Below are 20,423 nucleotides of genomic sequence, written 5' to 3'. Positions count from 1 at the left end.
TTTTAAATGTAAGTGGCTGAAAGGTGGCAGCAGCAGCAGCAGCACAGAGGCCAGTCTTCCTTACCCAGAGGGCTCCAACAAGAAAAAAAACTCTTGATGTCTGTGGCCTACTTGCACAGGCTTCGCAACCCACAGGTGGGAAACATTGCTCAGACCATACTGAAACCAAACTCATCTCTGTAGTTTTTTAAGAAAGCAGTAATTAGTCCTTGGAGGTGTTGAGATGCAAGTACATGCTCTTTTTTGGTTTAAAAATTGTTCTCTAAAACTATGTGCTACAATAGAACAACCACTTAACCTATTATTATAGTTGTAATACATATCCTGCACAGACTTGTATCCAGTAGGGACTTTCCCTCCAGGCCAAACGGAATAGTAACATTGGCAGTAATTTCTTTCCTTCTGACATCCTGGGCTTAATTGCTTGTAACCATGCCAGGTATCTGTTCTGTAGACATGCTGAATTGTGTGCCTTGCTTACTTCAGTGTTGTTATTATGTGTACCCTTTACTGTTGTTTTTACTGACTTTCATTATACAAAGGAAAGAGTCCCATCCATAGCTTCATCACTTTTGCCTCTGACCATTCCCATCATTTCCTATGCCTTGTCACTTCATGTGGGATAACTGTATGCTAATATGAAATTTCTAAGTCTCTAACTGGATAACTGTCAGTCAAATGTCCTGCTAGCTCACACTAACCTTGAACTACTGAGAGGTCAAATTCCAGAAAACAAAATACATTTTTCTATATATCTATAACCCACAAAAATATCAGTCTTTACTTACATTCTTCAACCACAGCCAAAAATCCCACCCTCAACAATTGCTGTCTTTACAATTTAGTCTGATGAAAAGTTCTGGAGAACTTGAAAGCTTATACACTATTATGGGATATTTTGGTTGGTCCAATAACAGTATTGTCCTAATATAGTTTTTTAAATTGTTTTATCAATGAGCTTCATCTAAGTGAAAATATAAATAACCTTGCTCCATAAACTCAAGGTCTGTGAAATTTAGCTGTTTCTATCAACTGCAAATCAGATACCTCTAGAAACTTTCTTAACCTTTTTTGGGTTGTGAACCCACATAAATATGCTTTTTAATCATGTTTTTAACCCTTTTTTAAAATTTTTAACGCTGTTTTGTCTTAATGTATTTTAAGATTTGTTTTTATGATGTTTTAAAATGCTTTTAGTGCCTTGTTTGCTGCCCAGGGCTCCTGCTGGGAGGAAGGGTGGGATACAAATTAAATAAATAAATATAAATAATAATAAAATAATAGTAATAAAAGTAAATACAATTTATTTTATTGCATTAGAAATTGGTTTGTTTTTTTTGTGCCAGCTCATGGATCCCTTGGGGGGGGGGCATGATCACAGGTTAAGAGCCCCTGCTCTAGATCACAAGTGGGTTATATAGTGTGACAGGGCATCATCCCCTTTGTCTGTTTCATGTGGTACCTCCACATATACTGCCTTAGAACGTGAATGGTCTGTTTGTTACATGGCTTAATCTTACAGAATTTCGTTCTGAGTTTGACAAAGACGGCAGTCTTCTACCCACTGACCTGGGAGTAGGCCCCAACTCAGTGTAGTAGGTCTGACTTGAGCAAGCATGCCGTAAGAAAGATTGTGCTCTGTACGCCTTTAATGTGGGTATCACTTTTTCAGTTTCCAAAGATAAACATGCACTATTTGAAGATGTTCGTCCTGAATCTACTGCCAACTTCAGTAGCTATCCCAAGTTCTAGCATTGTGTGTGTGAATTCTGTTTGCTGCGTAGTCATTCATAATTTTTATCCCCCAACGTCTTCTAAAATAAAAAGCCACAAGTACTTTAGACATTTCTCAGAGAAGGGTCCTCCAAACATTTTTTATGTTACAATCCTGCATACATAAAATGGGAAGCAAGTCCCATGAACTGTAGACCAGGCTTTAGGATTCAGCTGCAAGTTGCCTTTCTGCACGTTTTTGAGATGGGATGTTCAGAGCTGTACACCATATTCTAAATACCTGGCAAAAATTAAAATTGTGTTCTCTATTCCTACTTTACTGGCCTTCAGAACAAATTGGAATTGAAATGAGTTGTCCACAGAGTTATTAATTATGGCTGACTGAGCTGCACAATGCGCAAAATAAGTTTTAGAAATTTCTGCAGTTAAATATTTAGTATATTCATTTTACACTAGCTGTAAGAGTTTGGTATTTATCATTGTATAACATGAATTTAATTCAGAACTGTTACCTAAGTGAGTTAAAATCTAATGAATTTGAACTGAATCCAGAAGGGTTCAAAGCTTCCAAGCAGGTCACTAGAATACCACTGCCTTTTGAAAAAGCATCTGAATGTAATTTTTCTTTTATCATTAGGGAACAGTCATCATTATTGCAAACCATGGTGACAGGATAGATATCCCACCAGGAGCAGTACTGGAGAACAAAATAGTCTCTGGAAATCTTCGGATCCTTGATCACTGATCTGATATGTGAACTGACACAGTCGTTGGTAATATTTTAGTTTCACAAATGGAAGAACCCATTAAATTTGTACACAGAGGGTCTAATATACTTATCTACTCACTGTACCTACAGTATTATTTCTAAGTAGTTTTTCTGTACTTTCTTAACTGAAAGAATACTTAAGATGCAAGTCTTTAAATGAATCTGTAATTCAGCTAATATAACCTAAAGTGCAATATTGTTTGTCTTACGAAAAGGCAAGCATCTCTTGTGTAAGATGTTTAACATGCTGATGTCCAATGAGTTTTGAATGGCTTGTAACTGAAAAAGCTGTGAAGCAATATGCTGTTAACTATTAAGTGCAACTACTTTATGAAGTATAAATGGCACCCATGATAAAACACCCAGATGATTTATTGCTATGGCACGTAAGCTATTTAAAATGTCTAGTACTTAACTGTTAACATTGTTAGCCTTCCTATAGTTAATACTTCAGTCTGTACCATTGCAGCAACCCCCAGAGATAACATAGGTCAATAACCTCATTTTTATCCTTCTCTAAAGCTGGAGTTCCTGCTCTACTGTGTTTACCCAAAGAGAAGAGACACCTTTGAATGTTACTTCTGTTACAATCACCCCCATCTTCTAGCTTCTCTTACTTCAGCTGTTACCTCTTAAGAACTCCAATCTACTTTTAATTATGGAAAGGATCACCGCTTCAGTGTACTCATGTTCAGATAATTAAATCATGTGTTACCTATGTAGAAACAAATTCCATATCTGTAAAGGTACTGAAATAAATAATATCAACCCCCTGTCTGGATTATCTGTCTCTTTGTTGTTGTTGTTAACCAGGTGTGGTGTTGTGTATTGTTCTCTTGGTAAAAAAGTTGATTTTTTAAACAGTTCATTTTTACAGCTTTATTTGATTGACAATGACTTCTGCTAATGTTAACAGATAGGCATGCCTGTCTGAAGAAACCACAGGCACACAAACATTGTAGACCATATCATTGTACATAATCATCACAAGAGTAGGCACTCACTGGGTAAGTAAAAATGCTGCGAGGTGACATACACAGCCACTTCATTACTTAATACAGGCAGGTACCAGCCTGAAAGGTAGCATTAGAAAAAAATCTTTGTAAGTTAGTCATACGTCATCTACTGCTACACTTCAAGTGTAGTTCTGACTACACAGTTAATATTTTTAAATAGCTTTAATTGGGTGGGAGAGAACCAGGAGGTAAAGAAATTACATGGAAATAGGCAAAACAGAAGTCCATGGAAGGGGTTCTCATAAGAAGCATTCAAAAGATGATCGCCCACCAAAGCCAGATCAGCTTATCAAACTCCTTTATCATTTTGCCCTTAATAAGAGCTAGAAGAGCTTCACAGCTTTGTTTCCAAGAGCTGGGAAGTATTTAAACATACTGTCTTCTGGTGGCAACATGAAGCACGGCTGCAAGAAATACTTTGGAATAGGATGCCCCCTAACAAATCCAAATCTATGTAGATAATCAAGACTTTATAGAAACATCTGTAAAAAAATAATTTAACAGTAAAGTTTTATAATGAAAACATTTTCTATAATTCAACAGCAAGAATTTTCAAACTGTACCATCATTAAATAAAAGTGAGACACCATGTGAATTTTCATTGCACTAGAGGAAATGCAAAGCATCTTTTTAATATAAAGATTTACAGAGCACTCTCTAGGAAACTACAGCTGTGTTACAGCTATATATTCTTTTGGATTTGGTCCAAAGAAACCTGAGTCTGGTTCCAGAGAGAATGAAGAAATTGCACAGAGAACTGATCACTTGCTAAAGGATTCCCCCAAAGTCATTCCCATAGCTAGTTTTCACATTCCAAGGGAGCTTCCTCTTCTAGCTTCCAAGAATTCATCTTCTGCAAAGAAGAAATCATCCCATGCCAAGAGGCAACTCTCTTGCTCTGCTGGATTATCACCTCTTCTGTTCCCAGATTTCAGCCATGTTTAAGTCTAGGGTTTGAAGCCCTTTCAAAGCTTGGAGATTTCCAGTGTAAAAAGCTACATCTGCTGTAACCAATCTATTTGAAACAGAAATAAACACATTGAGGAAACACATGTATCCAAACCTGTCTTATCAGTGATAGCACTGGACTTTAGGTCGTAGTTCATGCTGTGTGTTGTGTAGCTAATTTGGCATTCTTAACCTGATGTCTTTTGTCCTGTACTGGAACGTGCAAAGCAAAACACTATGGTTTTTGTTCAATCATACAATGTCTATAAGTAGAACTATATCAAATATGCATCTATTAAAGATTACCTTTTTCATTACCTGTTTTCTATAATCTGCAACTTCAGTGGTTTTTGTGTTGTGTTTTTTTAACGAGGCATAGTTTTATTCTTGAAGCAATTCCCAGCCACATTTGGCTGTGTGGCATCACAAAGCCAAAGTGGCGTTAGGACAGTGCTTCCTATCCTCACTCTTGAGTGGGTGAATATTTTCATCACATTATGCAGGTCTCAGAATAACCACTGAAAAGGGGGAGGTATCCATTTTACAAGGAAGAAAAGCTTTAATTATATTTTACTTAAGTCTATCCAACATATACTAACGTGCAATGCTTTTGTAAAACATGTCCCACCCCCAAGTTTGGCTCACACCTAATATACTGAGTGGTAGATTGTTAACTCTGAGCTAATACGTCTCAAAAAGAATGTCGTCTCAGTTCAGCCAAGCTGACAGGAATATGAGGGGCTGCGAGATCAACATAGTACCCCCATTCTAAATTAATTTAAGGTTAGACCAAGTAGAAGTTTATACTGACAGATTTAAATGTCTTAAATTTTTCTTCACAATAATATCTCGCCTTTCTACAAAAGTATACTAGGCAATTTATATAAAAATCTGTATTATCTAGCTAAGGTTCTCTTCTATAAAACCTCAGTTGTGATATTGCCAACAGTACTAGGTCCTTCTGTGTGCACATCCATCCAGCAGATGGCTAGCAGCATCACCCTTGAACACTACTAAATACATGCTGGAAGCAGATGGACTCCATTTAGTACCCTCACCCTTGAACCCATGTTGGGAAAAAATTGTGTAACATACCCATTTTGAGGTCCCCCATCATTGACTACATTTAAGTGGGCCAATTGCCTCTTCAAGTGAAGTTTGTAGCTTGCATTAATTCTTAAGAACAACATCTAGAGAACAATACAGACAATGTTCCTATTTAGAATATATTGTAAGAAGGTGTTAAAATCTTTTATTCTAACGGAAACAGGCAGAGTAAAACAAAAGATGGAAATACATCAAGGAAACAGACTCACAACTAGAGTGAACAATAGCTAAGGCTGAGAGATCCGACCTTGGACAAAGGCAGGAATGGACTGGGGTGAGGACTGGAAGGAGGAACTCAAGTCTTGACTCCTGTGCATTCCTGCCTTCAGACACTAGGCAGTGCTATAACCCACCTGATGGCATAATACCTGGGGAAAATGCTTAGTTTCATGTATCTATCCAACTTAGCATTTATGAGCCACTGTATACTTCTGCTAGCACAGAAACTAAGGGACATTTCATAAGTAATAGTTCAAATTATTTTTTTAGAACAACCCCCTAGGTTCCCCATACCTTTCTCTGTAACCACGCTGAAGCATAACAACACTTCCTTATGGTGACACCTCATACAAGGACTGTCATGTTTGCAAGTCTTCTGCTCCATATGCTCCATGGAGGAGATGCTAAGGTCAACAATACATAGTGCTAATGAGACAGCCCCACTCGGGATGGACCGTGTAGATGTTTTTCAGCAACTTTCACACAGGGCCCATAATGTATGAACTAGCGCAAGCAAAGGTTTACCTATTTTCTGTTTCCTGGGAATCCCTTGCCCACAAATACATTTACACGCATTCAGAATAGATTTAATAATTTAATAAGACAAGGAATTTACTGTTACAATTAAATAGGAAATGTACTTTTAATAAAATGGATTCCTTTATTTTTCCAAAACAGGTTAAAAGTTTCCCTAACTGAGGGCTTCTCTTTCAGCCATATTTGAGATTAGGCAAAGCTTTCAATACTGGTCTGTATTTTTAGAATATTTACTGTTGTGTGTTACATTAAAGAAGGCAGAATTCTACTTATGCATAGCCTTTTCAGCCAGTACTTAAGATCTTGGTGACCTAAAAAACCATGAGATGTGATCCTCCTCCTAGGAGTAACGAGCAAGTGTAGGCTTCATTCACAGGACACATCTTCAACAATTGGGAAGCACACACTTCCACACCACCACAACAAACACCACTCAAAATGGCTCACCTGGGTTTGCTCCTCAGGAAGAAGGTCATATATTGCTTCATGCATCTTTGCCATCTGTTTGCAAATATTCCTGAAGCAGGTAGAAGGAACAGGTGCTTTCACCCCGTACTGTTAATTCAGACAGGGAATGTGTCACTCAATTTGTTTTCTGGATCTTGGCTGCTACTTTTTGTTTATACAGCAATGATAATTTTAACAAAAATTGCAAACTCACTGATATTCCTTTTCCTGCTGACTTGTGCAGCTTCTCATTCCCAACTATGATATGCAGTACATATGTTTCTAATGTTCTAAAATTTCACTCAGAAAACCATAATAAAACATCACATTTCCCACCCATTTGTTAGGAGAGATTGCCCCAACGAATAATATTTGTACTTTCTGCATATGCAAATACTACACACAATACAGCCTTCATGCATAATAAAGGAAAATATGTTTATAATTACTTTATATACATATAATAGAGCTCAGCATGCAGAGAAGAGGCTGTTGGTATGGAAAACCTCACATGTACACTTCTGCACATACAAGCTTTGGAGTGGAACTGGAATGTTCAACTTTTTTAAAAATAGGGAAATTACAAAAATATTGAAAATGCACAAAAGATGGCGAGGGGGGAACTTCACAACTGCCAATCATTGACTCAGCAGATTGGCGCTAATATAAAGTTAGCTTTTTCTATAACTTCCACTAATAAGCTAATAACTAATCATCATGGAATGGAGGGAGAAACTGTCAAGAATTGCTGCAGTTTGCTTCTACCTAAACTGCTTTGAAAGTGCAAGAAGTAATACAACTGTAATTGAAGGTTAGCGAATATCTGGCTAGGTTCTGCCTTCTGAACAACGACTCAAACTTCGAACACTTCCGGAAGTTCTGGAAATTTACTTTGTTGGGATAGACATGTGAAGGCATGCAGATAAAACAAAATATTGTTCTATCAATATTGTTTTACAACCACCCAGGTTTTTTCTGTTCCCCCCCCTTGAAGTTTTCTTGCTCCCCCCCCACCCAAGGCTTTCATATTTCTAGTAAGGGAAAACTGATCCCCAACTGATGTTCTCCGAAGTATCTACTTGTTGGACTGCATCTTAGAATGGGTTCCATATTCATGGATTCACAGAAAAACAAACAACTTCTGGGCATAATTACACAGATCATATACATAGAGTAATTCTTTCCCTTGATAAATTATCTGTTATATCTTATTGGTTAATGATTACTGACATTAAGCAATATAAAATCAGTGCCATAAGAGGTGGTGCCGGCAGACACAAACTTCACTGACCCAGTATCATACTCAACCACTAGTCAAGCATTGGAATGCCTGAGTTTAGTTATAAAGGGCCAGTTTAACATTGTCCTCTTAACTAGGATGTGATGACCACTTCTTTGGATACATTTTGATACCCATGCAGTCAATTTTTATTATACACATGTCATGAGAGAATACTGGATTAATTTTTATGGCCAGCCCAGTAAACTACCATCAATGCAGTGACAGAATCAGTGTAGAGAAATCGGAAGCAAATTTTATTTTGTTTTCTTTCCTAAACTCCATTTGCTAATGCCTTGTTTTCTCTGGGTTTTACTAATAAAAATACATTGTTGGACAAAGGCTTAAGACTAGTATAACTCTGCAACGTCAAATCTAACTCCACTAGTGGTAAGATTACTAGCCAGTAATGGCTTCAAGAGGAGTGGCTATTGGGTAGGGTTGGAAAGACTACAGTTGCAGAGAGTGGGAAACAGGCCTCCTTAGTGGTCACTAAGAAGGGTCTCTGTATAATGACCTAGACCGGGGTGGAGAACCTGTGGCCCTCCAGGTGTTATTGGACTACAGCTCCCATCACTCCTGACCATTGACCCTTGCAGCTGGGGTTGATGGGAATTGGAGTCCAACAACATCTGAAGGGTCACAGGTTCTCCATGCCCTTTGACTAGCTAATGGTGACAAAACCATTCCCACTAAATCAAAAGAATGTGCAAGGTAAAGAGATTAGTCAGAGTATGGCTGAAGAAAGAGGAAATTAGAAATACTAAATTCTGTCAGTGATAAATACCTCATCATAGAAATTAGCGAAACTGGTGGTTTATAAATTATACTTGTTCATTGTTCACTTCTTAACAATTATTTCTTGTTTTAAAAATTCAAGTTACTCTCCTTCTTGTGTTTCTCTGAAGTAGAACTACTGCCACCTAAACCTCACTCAGAAAGGAAGAGTCAGTTAGAGGTCTGATAGCAGCTAAATATTTTTATCTCAGAGGAATAGATTGGTTGTAAGAACCCAGAAGAATGTGTATAAAATCAAAAATAACTTCAGGCAACCATATCTAAAGAAGCCTCCTTGCACCTATTCTGACCTCTGATTCTGACTGCTGTTCTTCCTCCAAATACAGGTGAGAGCACCCTTCACTCAAGAGGCTAAGGCTGAAACACTTCTGTGCAGTAATTTTCCCATAGGGATGAGCTGAAATTTCCCAGAAAACAATTTTCTTTTTTAAGCACCTCCTCAACTGAGAATCTCAGTCCTCCCCCGGAAAATAAGCAGCAAAATCCTCCCTCCCAAATTTTGTGGCCCACAAATAGCTTAGAAAATTGTGGAGGCCATTTTTACTCAGCCCCAGTTCAAGATTCTCTAGTAGATAAACATTAAATGACAAGGCAGGGATGGAGAACTGTCAGCTTCTAGGATGGATCTGGCCCAGCATGGAACCTGTGCATCCATGCCACAGCCTCTTCTCCTTTTGGCAGTCCCTTCTGCTGCTTGTCCCCTCTTGGTTTTCTCCTCAGTGTTCCACTACATGGAATGCCTCCCTATCACCTGCTCAGCAGCTCCTGAGCCCTGCCGGGAGCCACCACTGCAAGGCACCCAGAGCAGCTTGAAGTGGTGGCTCCCAACTGAGCGTGCCTCTCCTGCCCCAGGTCCTTTAATCAGAAACTGCATTCAGAACAGTATCTTCCCATGACAGCTTACAACATTTGAAACAAACAAAAACCTATATAAAATATAATGCAGTATCATCCTAATAGCAACAGTAAGAGCTTTATAAATCCTGTAACATCACAGCTGGGCTGTATCATCACATTCCAAAATTAGACAGAGGCCATTAAACCCCCTACCAAATGCAATTCTAACAAAAAAACATACCAAAGAGGGGGCTAATAATATATCTTGGGGGACATAGTTCCATAGCTGTGAGGCCACTACTGAGAAGGCCCTGCTCTTTGTACCTGCCAGTCTTCCTGGCAAACAGACAAGCAGGGCTTCTCTAGCTGATCTCAAATATCTGGCAATTCATATGGGAATAGGATGTCTTTTAAGTAACTTGGTAACAAACAGTTAAGGGCTTTAAAGGTCATTGCCAGCACTCTGAATTGCACTGAATGCCAATACGGCTGTATGGTCCAGGCATTTAACCCCAGTGAAAACGGACTGTTGTGTTCTGCATGAATTGATACTTCAGAATCACCATCAAAGGCAGGTAATGTGTCTCATTATTGCATTGCAATAATCTTCTCAGGGGGCAGGTGGAGGGAGAAAGGAAAGAGGATTATGTTTATTAAAAAGTGTGTGTATGTGTGTGTGTGTGTGTGTGTGTGAGAGAGAGAGAGAGAGAGAGAGAGAGGGAGAGAGAGGGAGAGAGAGGGAGGTGATAACCTTAAATCAAGATCACAATCTGACAGGAACTGAAGGCAACTTCAGCTGGAGAACCCTTGTCCAACTATCATTTGATCCCACTCACTTGCCTATCTCACTCAATGAAAGAGCTGTTTTTTTACACCAAAAGCCACATTTGGCAAGCTTATTGTTATTCTGTTACATTAAACTGTTAATATAACAAATGAACATTATACTGCACCATCAAAGTCTGTGAGCAATTATTTTATAAAAGTTATTATTTTATAAGTTTTATTTTATAAAAGAAATGAGAAACATCTGAAGAAGGGAAATACTGTCTGTGCACTCATTTAGAATTCTGTATGAGATGAAGGACTAAAACCTTTTTTTTATAAAGCATAAATTGTTACCTTAGAGAGCAGCTTGTCAAATAAGCTATCCATTATGGCTACGAGCTTTGCTGAAATTTCAGCTATGTGATCATGATAATCCTGGAATGAAAAGAATATTTATGATTTATATTTATGCAAGATTCTATCCTTAAAGAGCCTATCCAGAAGGCATGAAAAAAAACCAAGAATGTCTACACTGCGCTCCCCCCCCCATTGTTGGGTAGGTTTATAGGGGACCCACAGATACTGGCTTGGCTTACCAGCCAATTCTGCATTTGTCCTTGGTACCAGATCCCTGTCTCCCAAGTCCTGTGGCATTTGGGAGTGTTGGGAAGAGTCAGAAATTGCCCTTACTTGTAGTACAGCATAAAAGAGGGCAGAAAATGCTTCTTCTTCCTCCCTTCTCCAAAGAACTGTGGAAGAAACCACACCTTTCTCAAGCCCATTACTGTTTCTTAGCTTACCCTAGCCTTTGTGCAAGTAAGAAAAATCTCCACTTGTACACTTGCTGAAGAGCTCAAGGTAGGGGCAGAAGCTTCGCTCAAGTTTGCAGAGTTTTGAAGAGGAAACAGCAGGAGTTTCCTCCACTGTTTCTTGTCTTATCCAAACCTCCATGCAATCTCCACTCTGTCTCTCCCTTGATCCTTCTAACCAGCACAGAAGGCTTAGAAGGAAGCAGGGCTGTAGTCATCCAGAGTCTTGGGGGGGTCTTAGACCCCTTACTTTTTTAGGTCCCAGCAGGGTCCCTAAGTCTCCAGCATCCTACAAGCCAACCAGCATGAAGGGGGAGTGAATCAGCCAGTGAGAAGGGTCTTCTAACATGTTTCCTTGTGCTTTCCTGCTGACTGGAGTGAAAGGAGGTAAGTCAGCCACTGAGAAGACTCAAGATCTCCGGCTTGCCTCTTCCCTGAATATATTCCGCAAGGCCTTAAAGACCTGGCTCTTTCAACAGGCTTTTGGGACTTTTGGGGAGGGTTGACTTTTTTTTGATTGAAATGCCTCCTACCCTGCAATGTTTTTATCATTTTTATTGTTATATTGTATTTTGTTGTATTGTATTTTATTGTACTTGCCTTATGTACGTCGCCTAGAGTGGCCATCGGCCAGATAGGCGATACATAAATTAAATTTATTATTATTATTATTATTATTTATTATTCTCAGTAGCTAACACTTTCTTTTTCATGCTGATTGACTCCTAGGGATGTCTCCAAGGATATCATTCTTAACCCAGCAGCAAAAAGGGGGGAAGGGGTGTGGCTGTGACTCTAATGAAAGGACCCCGCACTTCTGAATTTGCGACTACACTACTGGAAGGAAGACAAGACTTTTTTCCTCATTTACAATGCAGTAAGAACAGTTTAGAGAAAGGAAGCAAGAGCAGGAAGAACTGCAACACAGAGAAGATCTGCTGAAGGTTGCTGGGGGACCTTCTCACCAGAGGACCAGGGGTACTTGTCTCTGGCAAGGACATTAAGGATGCCGGCTTATTCTGGAGAAAAGGAAAAAGGTTCATGACACCCCATAGCATGCTTTGAGAACCAACTATTCCCCAGCAGTTATCGATGACTATATGGGAGTGAGCAAATGGGCACTCGCATTGCATTGATGGAGAGGAAGGTTACTCATTTGCAACTATTCAAAAGCGCACCTCTAGGCTGGACCACCAAAGTGACTGCCCATGCCTCACATTCTGGGAGCCCCAAACGCATGCATGCTTTTTCCCTAACAACAGAGAAAACAAACAATATTTTAAACCAGAAAATGATTGGAAAATACCTTGGCAATGTGGTCAAAATGCCTAAGCATGCTGAACTGTTTGGGTTGCAGGCGAGCTTCAAAGTGAGCTCTGATAACAGGAATGTAGTGTACTATGAGCTGCAGGCAGCGTGATGAGAGAGCTAGGAACATAGAGAAAGGGAAAAAACCACAGAAGAACTATTACTATACATTTATTTATTTAGACTATTTCTATACCGCTTAATATATAAAAATATCTCTAAGCAGTGTACAAGAAAAAAAAGAACACAAGAAGTATTATAAAAAGTACACAATGAAGCCATAATACAAATAAACTCATACTTAATACAAACTATTAACAAATAAATATACCAAAAAGGAAAATATATACAGTATTCTACACTAGGAAATACTACTTCTATTTTGTAAATTCACTGATAGTGTGATTTAACAGCTTGCTGTGCCAGCACAAATGAAAGAAATATTTTAATCAGAAGGCAGCTCTCTTTATAATCTGAATTTTGAAAATTTGTATTACAAAGCGTTAGCATATCACATGCAAGCACCTTTACATACAGCCCATAAACAAATTAATGACACAACCACAATGGTAGGAGTACGTTATGGAAGGGCTGCATACTCAGCAAGTTTCTCTTGAAAATTTAAGAGAATTTATATGACCATAGAAAGTTTAAGTTGAATCCGTACCTAAGTTTTTTGTAGTTATTGTTTTCAAGCCTACCACTTGCAATGCACCTGCTCCAAGGACTAGCTGACAACTTCTTGAGTTGAAATACTGTATGAGAAAGGGAGGAAGTAAACAGTCACACTATATGGAAAGTAAGGAGTATTTTTTTTTTGTACTAAGCATCATGTGCCATAACAAAATCCCTAGTGGGTTAAGAGTTGAAAACTGAACCTTTTCACCTATCCACAAGACGCTATAAGCTAGTACCTTCATTTCTGATCTCTCCACAGATGATCCTAAGAGGTATTCCAACAGCTATATAAAACGTTGGTGGTTTCTTACTTTATGTTTGTGTTTCATGAGCCTTATGCAGGCAAGCCAAGCCAAGGTGCAGTGGAGAGGATGGCATCTCACCACCCTGCCTTTCAAAGTTCAGACGTAACAGAAACAGAACTGAGTATCATCAGCATAGTTATGGCATTGTGCTCCAAATCTCCTAATAACTGCTCCCAATGGCTTCATATAGCACTGGGACAAGATGGCGTCCTGCAGCACACCACAGCACAACTACAAAGGGGCCAAAGTGTAGTCATCCAATGCTACTCTCAGGAAGTGCACTTGGAGGTAAGGGTGGAACCACTGTAAAACAGTGACATCAATTCCCAACCCGCAAAGCCAGTCCAAGTAGGATCCCATAGTCAATGGTATTAAAAGTAACTGAAAGATCGAACAAAAGCAACAGAGTCGCATTCCCTCTATCCCTGTCCCAATACCCACTCTAGGATGCACACCTTAACATGGTGAGGGGGTTTGAGAGTGTTGAAGAAGCTGAGAGCAATGCCATCAGGAGGGTAGACCAAGAGGCTAAACTCCTAGTAGGGGCACCCAAAGTGGAATGGTCAAAGATGAGCCACCAGACTAAGATGCATCCAAACTCAGAGGAAAGCAATGGTAAACCACCTCTGAATACCTCTTACCACAAAAACCCTATGAACAGAGTATCCAAAATGCAACACGAGATAGTGCTGGACGATGAGACCCCCAGGTCAGAAGGCACTCACTGAGCTACTGGGGAAGAACAAAGGACAAGTACGAGTAGCGCTGTGACTAATGACGCAGCTGGGTCAAAACTGAAAGGAAGCCCAGAGGCTGATATGCACAGATGTGAAAGGAGAGTCCGGAGTTGTACAACACACACAATAGGAACATGGAATGTGAGAAGCATGAACCAGGGAAAGTTAGAAATTGTCAAGGAAGAAATGGAACGCATCAGCATTACAATACTTGGTGTGAGCGAACTAAAATGGACGGGAATGGGACATTTTCAATCAGGCAACTACAAAATATTTCATGCAGGAAATGAGAACTTAAGAAGAAACAGGGTTGCTTTAATAGTGAGAAGTGATGTAGCAAAAGCAATTTGGAGCTATAACGCAAGGTCTGAGCGAATTATATCAATGAGATTCAACGGGAAACCTATTAACATAACCATCATCCAAGTTTATGCACGAACGGCAAATGCAGAAGAAGAGGAATGGGGTGGTTTTTTTCCAGACGTACAGGAAGAAATTGATCACACACCAAAACAAGATGTTCTGATAATCATGGAGGACTGGAATACAAAAGTAGGGAACAGAGAAGAACTAGGGAAAATGGGGCTTAGGAGGTAGAAATGAAGCAGGAAAAGACCTACTGCATTCTGAGAAGCTAGTAATTTGTTTATTGCGAACACATTTTTTGAGCAACCGAAAAGACAACTGTACACGTGGACATCACCGAATGGTCAATATAGGAATCAAATTGCTTATATAATTGGTAGCAGAAGATGGAGAAGTTCCATACTTTCTGCGAAAACAAGACGATCTACAGTACAGATCATGAACTGGTAATATCGAAAATCAAGAGTAAAGCTAAAGAAGAAGAACAAAGCAATCATAATGCCAACATACAATTTAAATAACATCCCAGAAGAATATAAAGATCAAATAAGGAACAGATTTGAGGCTTTAAACTTAGTTGACAGAGAACCAGAAGAACTATGGAGTGAAGTCAGAGACATTATCCGGGAAGAATGCAAAAAGACAATACTTCTAGTTAAAAAGAAAGACCTCAATGAATGACTGAAGAAACTCTTAAAATGTTTGAAGAGAGAAGAAAAGCAAAAGCAAAAGCAGAACGCGGCTGCCAGACTATTGACGAGGACCAGTTGGTCTTCGCATATAACACCTATTCTGGCGCGTCTGCACTGGCTTCCTATTTGCTTCCGGGCGAGATTCAAGGTGCTGGTTTTGACCTATAAAGCCTTACACGGCGTGGGACCTCAATACCTTGTGGAACGCCTCTCTCGCTATGAACCTACCTGTTCACTTCGTTCAGAATCTAAGGCCCTCCTCCGGGTACCAGCTCATCGGGAAGCCCAGAGGGTGGTTACTAGATCTAGGGCCTTTTCTGTGGTGGCCCCTGAGTTGTGGAACAGCCTCCCCGAAGAGGTACGCCTGGCGCCTACACTTCTATCTTTCCGGCGCCAGGTAAAGACCTTTTTATGCTCCCAGGCATTTTAATCTTTTAATTTTCTTAATCTTTCTACTTTTAACATGTATCCTTCTTAATTTGTGTTCTATTTCGTTTTTGTTGTGCTTTCTGTTGTTTGTTTGTACATGTTTTTGTGATTTTTTACTATGATATATTGTATTTTATCTTGTTTGTTCACCGCCCTGAGAGCTATTCTGCTAAGGGCGGTATATAAATTGAAATAATAAATAAATAAATAAATAAAAGGAGACAGAAACATGGTTAGAACCCTAAATGTAGCTATACAGCAACTAATACATAGGGACAAAGAGAACTATTACGATAGTTAGTGTATAGAATTACAAGAGGAAAACAAAAAGGATAGAACAAGAGCCATATTCCAAAAGATTAGAAAAATTAAAGGGAAATTTAAACCAAGAGTAGGGATGTTGAATAATCAACAGGGGAGCACACTGACTGACCGAGATGAAATAAAAGGAAGATGGAAGCAATACACTGAAGAACTCTATAAAAGAGATGCAAGGATGACAGATTCATTCATCGAGGAACTGTAATATCCCAAACAAGTAAAGTAATGCTCAAGATTCTACAACAAAGGCTCTTACTATATATGAAGTGAGAAATGCCAAAGCTGGATTTAGAAAGGGAAGAGGCACCAGAGGTCATATTGCAAACATATGTTGGATAATGGAATGGACCAAAGAATTTTAGAAGGAAATCATGCTGTGCTTTATAGATTACAGGAAAGCCTTTGACTGTGTAGAGCATGAAAAACTATGGAATGCTTTAAAAGAAATGGGGGTGTCACAACATCTGATGCGCAACCTATACTCTGGACAAGAGGCTACTGTAAGGACAGAATATGGAGGAACTGATTGGTTCCCCATCAGAGAGGGTGTGAGACAGGCGTGTATTTCATCACCCTATTTGTTTAAACTATATGCAGAACATATACGGAAAGTGGGATTGGACCAAGATGAAGGAGGTGTGAAAATTGGAGGGAGAAATATCAATAATTTAAGATATGCAGACGATACCATACTACTAGCAGAAACCAGTAATTTTTTGAAACGAATGCTGATGAAAGTTAAAGAGGAAAACACAAAAGCAGGACTACAGCTGAATGTCAAGACTAAAGTAATAACAGAAGATTTATATAACTTTAAAGTTGACAACGAGGACATTGAACTTGTCAAGGATTATCAATACCTTGGCACAGTCATTAACAAAAATGGAGACAATGGTCAAGAAATCAGAAGAAGGCTAGGACTGGGGAGGGGAGCTATGAGAGAACTAGAAAAGGTCCTCAAACGCAAAGATTTATCACTGAACACTGAAGTCAGCATAATTCAGACCATGGTATTTCTGATCTCTATGTATGCATGTGAAAGTTGGATAGTGAAAAAAGCGGGTAAGAGTAAAATCAACTCATTTGAAATGTGGTGTTGGAGGAAAGCTTTGCGTATACCATGGGCTGCGAAAAGGACAAATAATTGGGTGTTAGAACAAATTAAACCAGAACTGTCACTAGAACCTAAAATGATGAAACTGAGGTTATCACACTTTGGACACATCATGAGAAGACATGATTCCCTAGAAAAGACAATAATGTGGGAAAAACAGAAAGGAGTAGAAAAAGAGGAAGAGATGGATTGATTCCATAAAGGAAGCTCCAATCATCCCTGGCCACTGACCATACTGGGAGGGGCTGAGAGGAGTTGTAGGCTGACATCTGGAGGGTACCACGATGGCTACCTCTGCTGTAGTTATATTATGTTCTTATAGGCAAATTGTGGAGGATAAGGCTATCAAAAGCTACACGTCATGTTGGCTGTATACTACCTCAGAGTGAGTGTGCTGCTAAATAACAGTTGCTGGGGAATAACAGTAGGAGAGGACTATTGTACTCATAACCTGTTTGATATACATTGGATTACATCAGGTTGAGTACTGTGGCAAATAAGTTGCTGGCTAGAAAGGCCGTTGGTCTGTTCTTACGTTAGTGACCCCTGAAACTCTGGAGAGGGTTTTACAGGCATGCAGGAAGGCCAAATGTGATGAAAACGTCCCTTTCCATGAACTGCCACCTGTTCTTCTCATATTCTTACTTCCGATCATATATTGTGCAGGGGGTTGGACTAGATGACCTCAAGGATCATTTCAACTCTATGATTCTCTCTTTCTTATGAGAACCTGAGACAACTGTTATTAAGTTCTTAGTTTATTGTTTGCACTTAAAACACATAAAGATGCCATGCCATAGCATTTATTTTACATCATTTATTTTACAATGTAGAAATCAGTATACCGATGTTCAAAATCAATGAAGAAAACAAGTAAAAAAATTGAAAACACTTGCTGTCCTTTCTAAACCCACTATTTATCAGCTTGACTTGAGTGAAATGGCCTTCAGAGCAGAAGGCACGGCATTTGAATTTGTTTAGCTGTAGATTAAACTGTTCTTTGTTTTTACTAATTTCAACAAGCCTTTTAAGTTGAGAGCTATCCCAGTCTGTATCAGAATTGCTTAATATGTTTTTAATAATGTTTTAACCCTTTTTAAACAGTTTTTAAAATGTTTTTAACACTGTTTTGTCTTAATGTATTTTAAGATTTGTTTTTATGATGTTTTAAACTTGCACCCTGGGCTCCTACTGGGAGGAATGGCGGGATACAAGTAAAATAAATAAATAAATAAATAAATAAATAATGGTAATAATTTGTAGTTTAATTTCTGTGAATGAAGCTGGTCCAGCAGGCAGTGAGATACATAAAAAAAAATTCTGCACTATACTGAAACAGCAGCTCACCAACATGAATGCTAGTAATTTAGCTAGCACCATAAATGCTGAATGCCATTCAACAAGGCAGGAGGACATATGGTTTTTGAGAGTAAATTCCAGTGTCAACATTGGGAGTTTCTTTGCAGTTTACAAAGCTTTAATCCTGCAAGGTAAACAAATGAACAGAGGGGTCTTACTGTACAATCCTTTTGCGTGAAAAAAGTTCAAAGTTCCACACAAGTTTTCTGGTGTTAATGGTTAAGCTATTTATATTCACGAAACACTTAAATAAAATGATGTTTGAAAAAATAAGTTACATTCCCTTGATTTTATGACAGATCTGAGGGAGCTATACCTTCAGTAAATCAGACAGATGAGTAAGCATATCAGTAGCTATGGAGGGGATGTTATCCACACATTGGCAGTACTCAAGGATTATTCTAATTAACAGCAACACTGTTCTGCAAGACAAAGAATTGAACAAATAAATTCAGACCATATGACAGACTACAACTCATCAATTCATAAGTTCATCAATTCATAAGTTCACTTCAACTTTTTCCTTCTCACCTTTGCTATTTTGCAACAGAGCTGCCTGTCAATTTCTACTATGGTTCCTGAATTTGACTTTCCAGGTGAATACTGATCATACATTATTGAGTGAAATGGGAAAGCTCCCGTTGAGGTAGCTTATGGTCAGTGAGAAGGAGAGTGTGTTTTAGGGAAAATCACAAATATCAACTACTGATGTGGTTTTGACTGAGTAGAAAGGTGCAATTTTCTGCAGCAGAAGGGCAAAATACGTATTTAGACTGCTGTGACTACTTCACATGTAAATGTCAACAGTATCCACACTACAAACATTTTTCTACAGCTGTCATCATACTGTAGTTTGCAGCATGACAACAAGCCTAAATGCTGCCAGGCCATGGCAGCAGTGGCAGCGGAGGCAGAGAGCAGTGGTGGGTGGCCCAGGCAAGCTGTGGAGGAAATGTCACAATGGGACAGGGCAGCTCGTCAGCAACGCTCCTCTCTGCTGCCACCACTGCCTATCTCACCAACAGAGAGCAAAGAAGAGGGAAGAAGGAAGCAGCAGGTGGTGGGAGAGCAGAAGGATTGCTGAGGAGCTGCCCCGGCCTGGCCAGAGTTCCTGTCCCACTCATCTCTGCTCCTCACAAGAAAAGGTCTTTTAAAAAAACGTTTTAATTTTTTCCAGTCTTGCCTAACCATCAGGTTCAGAGCATACAGCAATGACTTTCAAATACCAAATATGCCCCCCAAAATGATGTGGTATGTAATTATAATATCCCTTTGGAGGAACCCAAATGACCAGATGTCAACTCTGACAAAAGATCAAAAGAAAGGATATAAACTTTTGACTGACATTTGCTAAGGATTTTTAAGAGTAGATTATATGCAGGAGAGTTTCTCTGGAGTTGACTTCATTTTTACACATTCACACATACACACACACTAATATTTTAATATTCAAAATGACTATTCAAAACAGAAACAGGTCACTTGCAATGAAGGGAAAAAACACATCTTACCCAACCACAGCATATTTGTGTCCATCAACAACAAGGAAGTCAGTTGGCTTTCTTTCTTCAGATGCTAAACAATGGAAAAATGAAAAATATAGAACTAAAGATGACCAAAGAACACTATAATTGTTTAAAAGGAAAAGAAAAAAAGCTGGGCATAAAAATTCTCACTTTATAGAATTGTCGTCAGGCTTTGTTAAGAGGCAGTTACACCATTCGGCTTGTACCCCCCACCCCAGAATCAAAATCCCTGGATCACACTCAGTAGATTATAGGTCAGATGATTCATTCAGCCGCCTTTTTTCCCCTGCCCCAAAGGCTATAGAGATAATCCAATCAGC

The 20,423-nt window shown here is 39.1% G+C and overlaps 2 protein-coding genes across 10 annotated transcripts in view; one reads left to right on the top strand and one right to left on the bottom strand.

Moving 5' to 3' along the window:
* The window catches only part of UGP2 (UDP-glucose pyrophosphorylase 2), a 56,144-nt gene extending 52,868 nt beyond the window's left edge, over positions 1 to 3,276 (top strand). For 4 of the 5 annotated variants that reach the window (XM_061622269.1, XM_061622270.1, XM_061622265.1 and 1 more), the window contains 2 exons: positions 2,372 to 2,507; positions 3,026 to 3,276. In XM_061622269.1, coding sequence (XP_061478253.1) covers positions 2,372 to 2,479 — 108 coding nt within the window. In that variant the 3' untranslated portion in view covers positions 2,480 to 2,507; positions 3,026 to 3,276. Of the gene's footprint in view, positions 1 to 2,371 lie in introns of all 5 variants that reach the window. The other variant, XM_061622267.1, reaches the window with a different exon arrangement.
* An 83-nt stretch (positions 3,277 to 3,359) lies between these two features.
* VPS54 (VPS54 subunit of GARP complex) overlaps positions 3,360 to 20,423 on the bottom strand; it is a 99,886-nt gene continuing 82,822 nt past the window's right edge. For 4 of the 5 annotated variants that reach the window (XM_061622261.1, XM_061622260.1, XM_061622262.1 and 1 more), the window contains 8 exons: positions 20,089 to 20,152; positions 18,894 to 18,999; positions 13,244 to 13,331; positions 12,575 to 12,696; positions 10,814 to 10,894; positions 6,778 to 6,885; positions 5,563 to 5,657; positions 3,360 to 4,534 (listed from right to left, as the gene is read on the bottom strand). In XM_061622261.1, coding sequence (XP_061478245.1) covers positions 4,429 to 4,534; positions 5,563 to 5,657; positions 6,778 to 6,885; positions 10,814 to 10,894; positions 12,575 to 12,696; positions 13,244 to 13,331; positions 18,894 to 18,999; positions 20,089 to 20,152 — 770 coding nt within the window. In that variant the 3' untranslated portion in view covers positions 3,360 to 4,428. The remainder of the gene's footprint in view (positions 4,535 to 5,562; positions 5,658 to 6,777; positions 6,886 to 10,813; positions 10,895 to 12,574; positions 12,697 to 13,243; positions 13,332 to 18,893; positions 19,000 to 20,088; positions 20,153 to 20,423) is intronic. The other variant, XM_061622263.1, reaches the window with a different exon arrangement.

Source organism: Rhineura floridana, chromosome 4 (assembly GCF_030035675.1).
Source record: "Rhineura floridana isolate rRhiFlo1 chromosome 4, rRhiFlo1.hap2, whole genome shotgun sequence".
NCBI lineage: Eukaryota > Metazoa > Chordata > Lepidosauria > Squamata > Rhineuridae > Rhineura > Rhineura floridana.
This window is presented reverse-complemented; position numbering and strand designations above follow the sequence as displayed.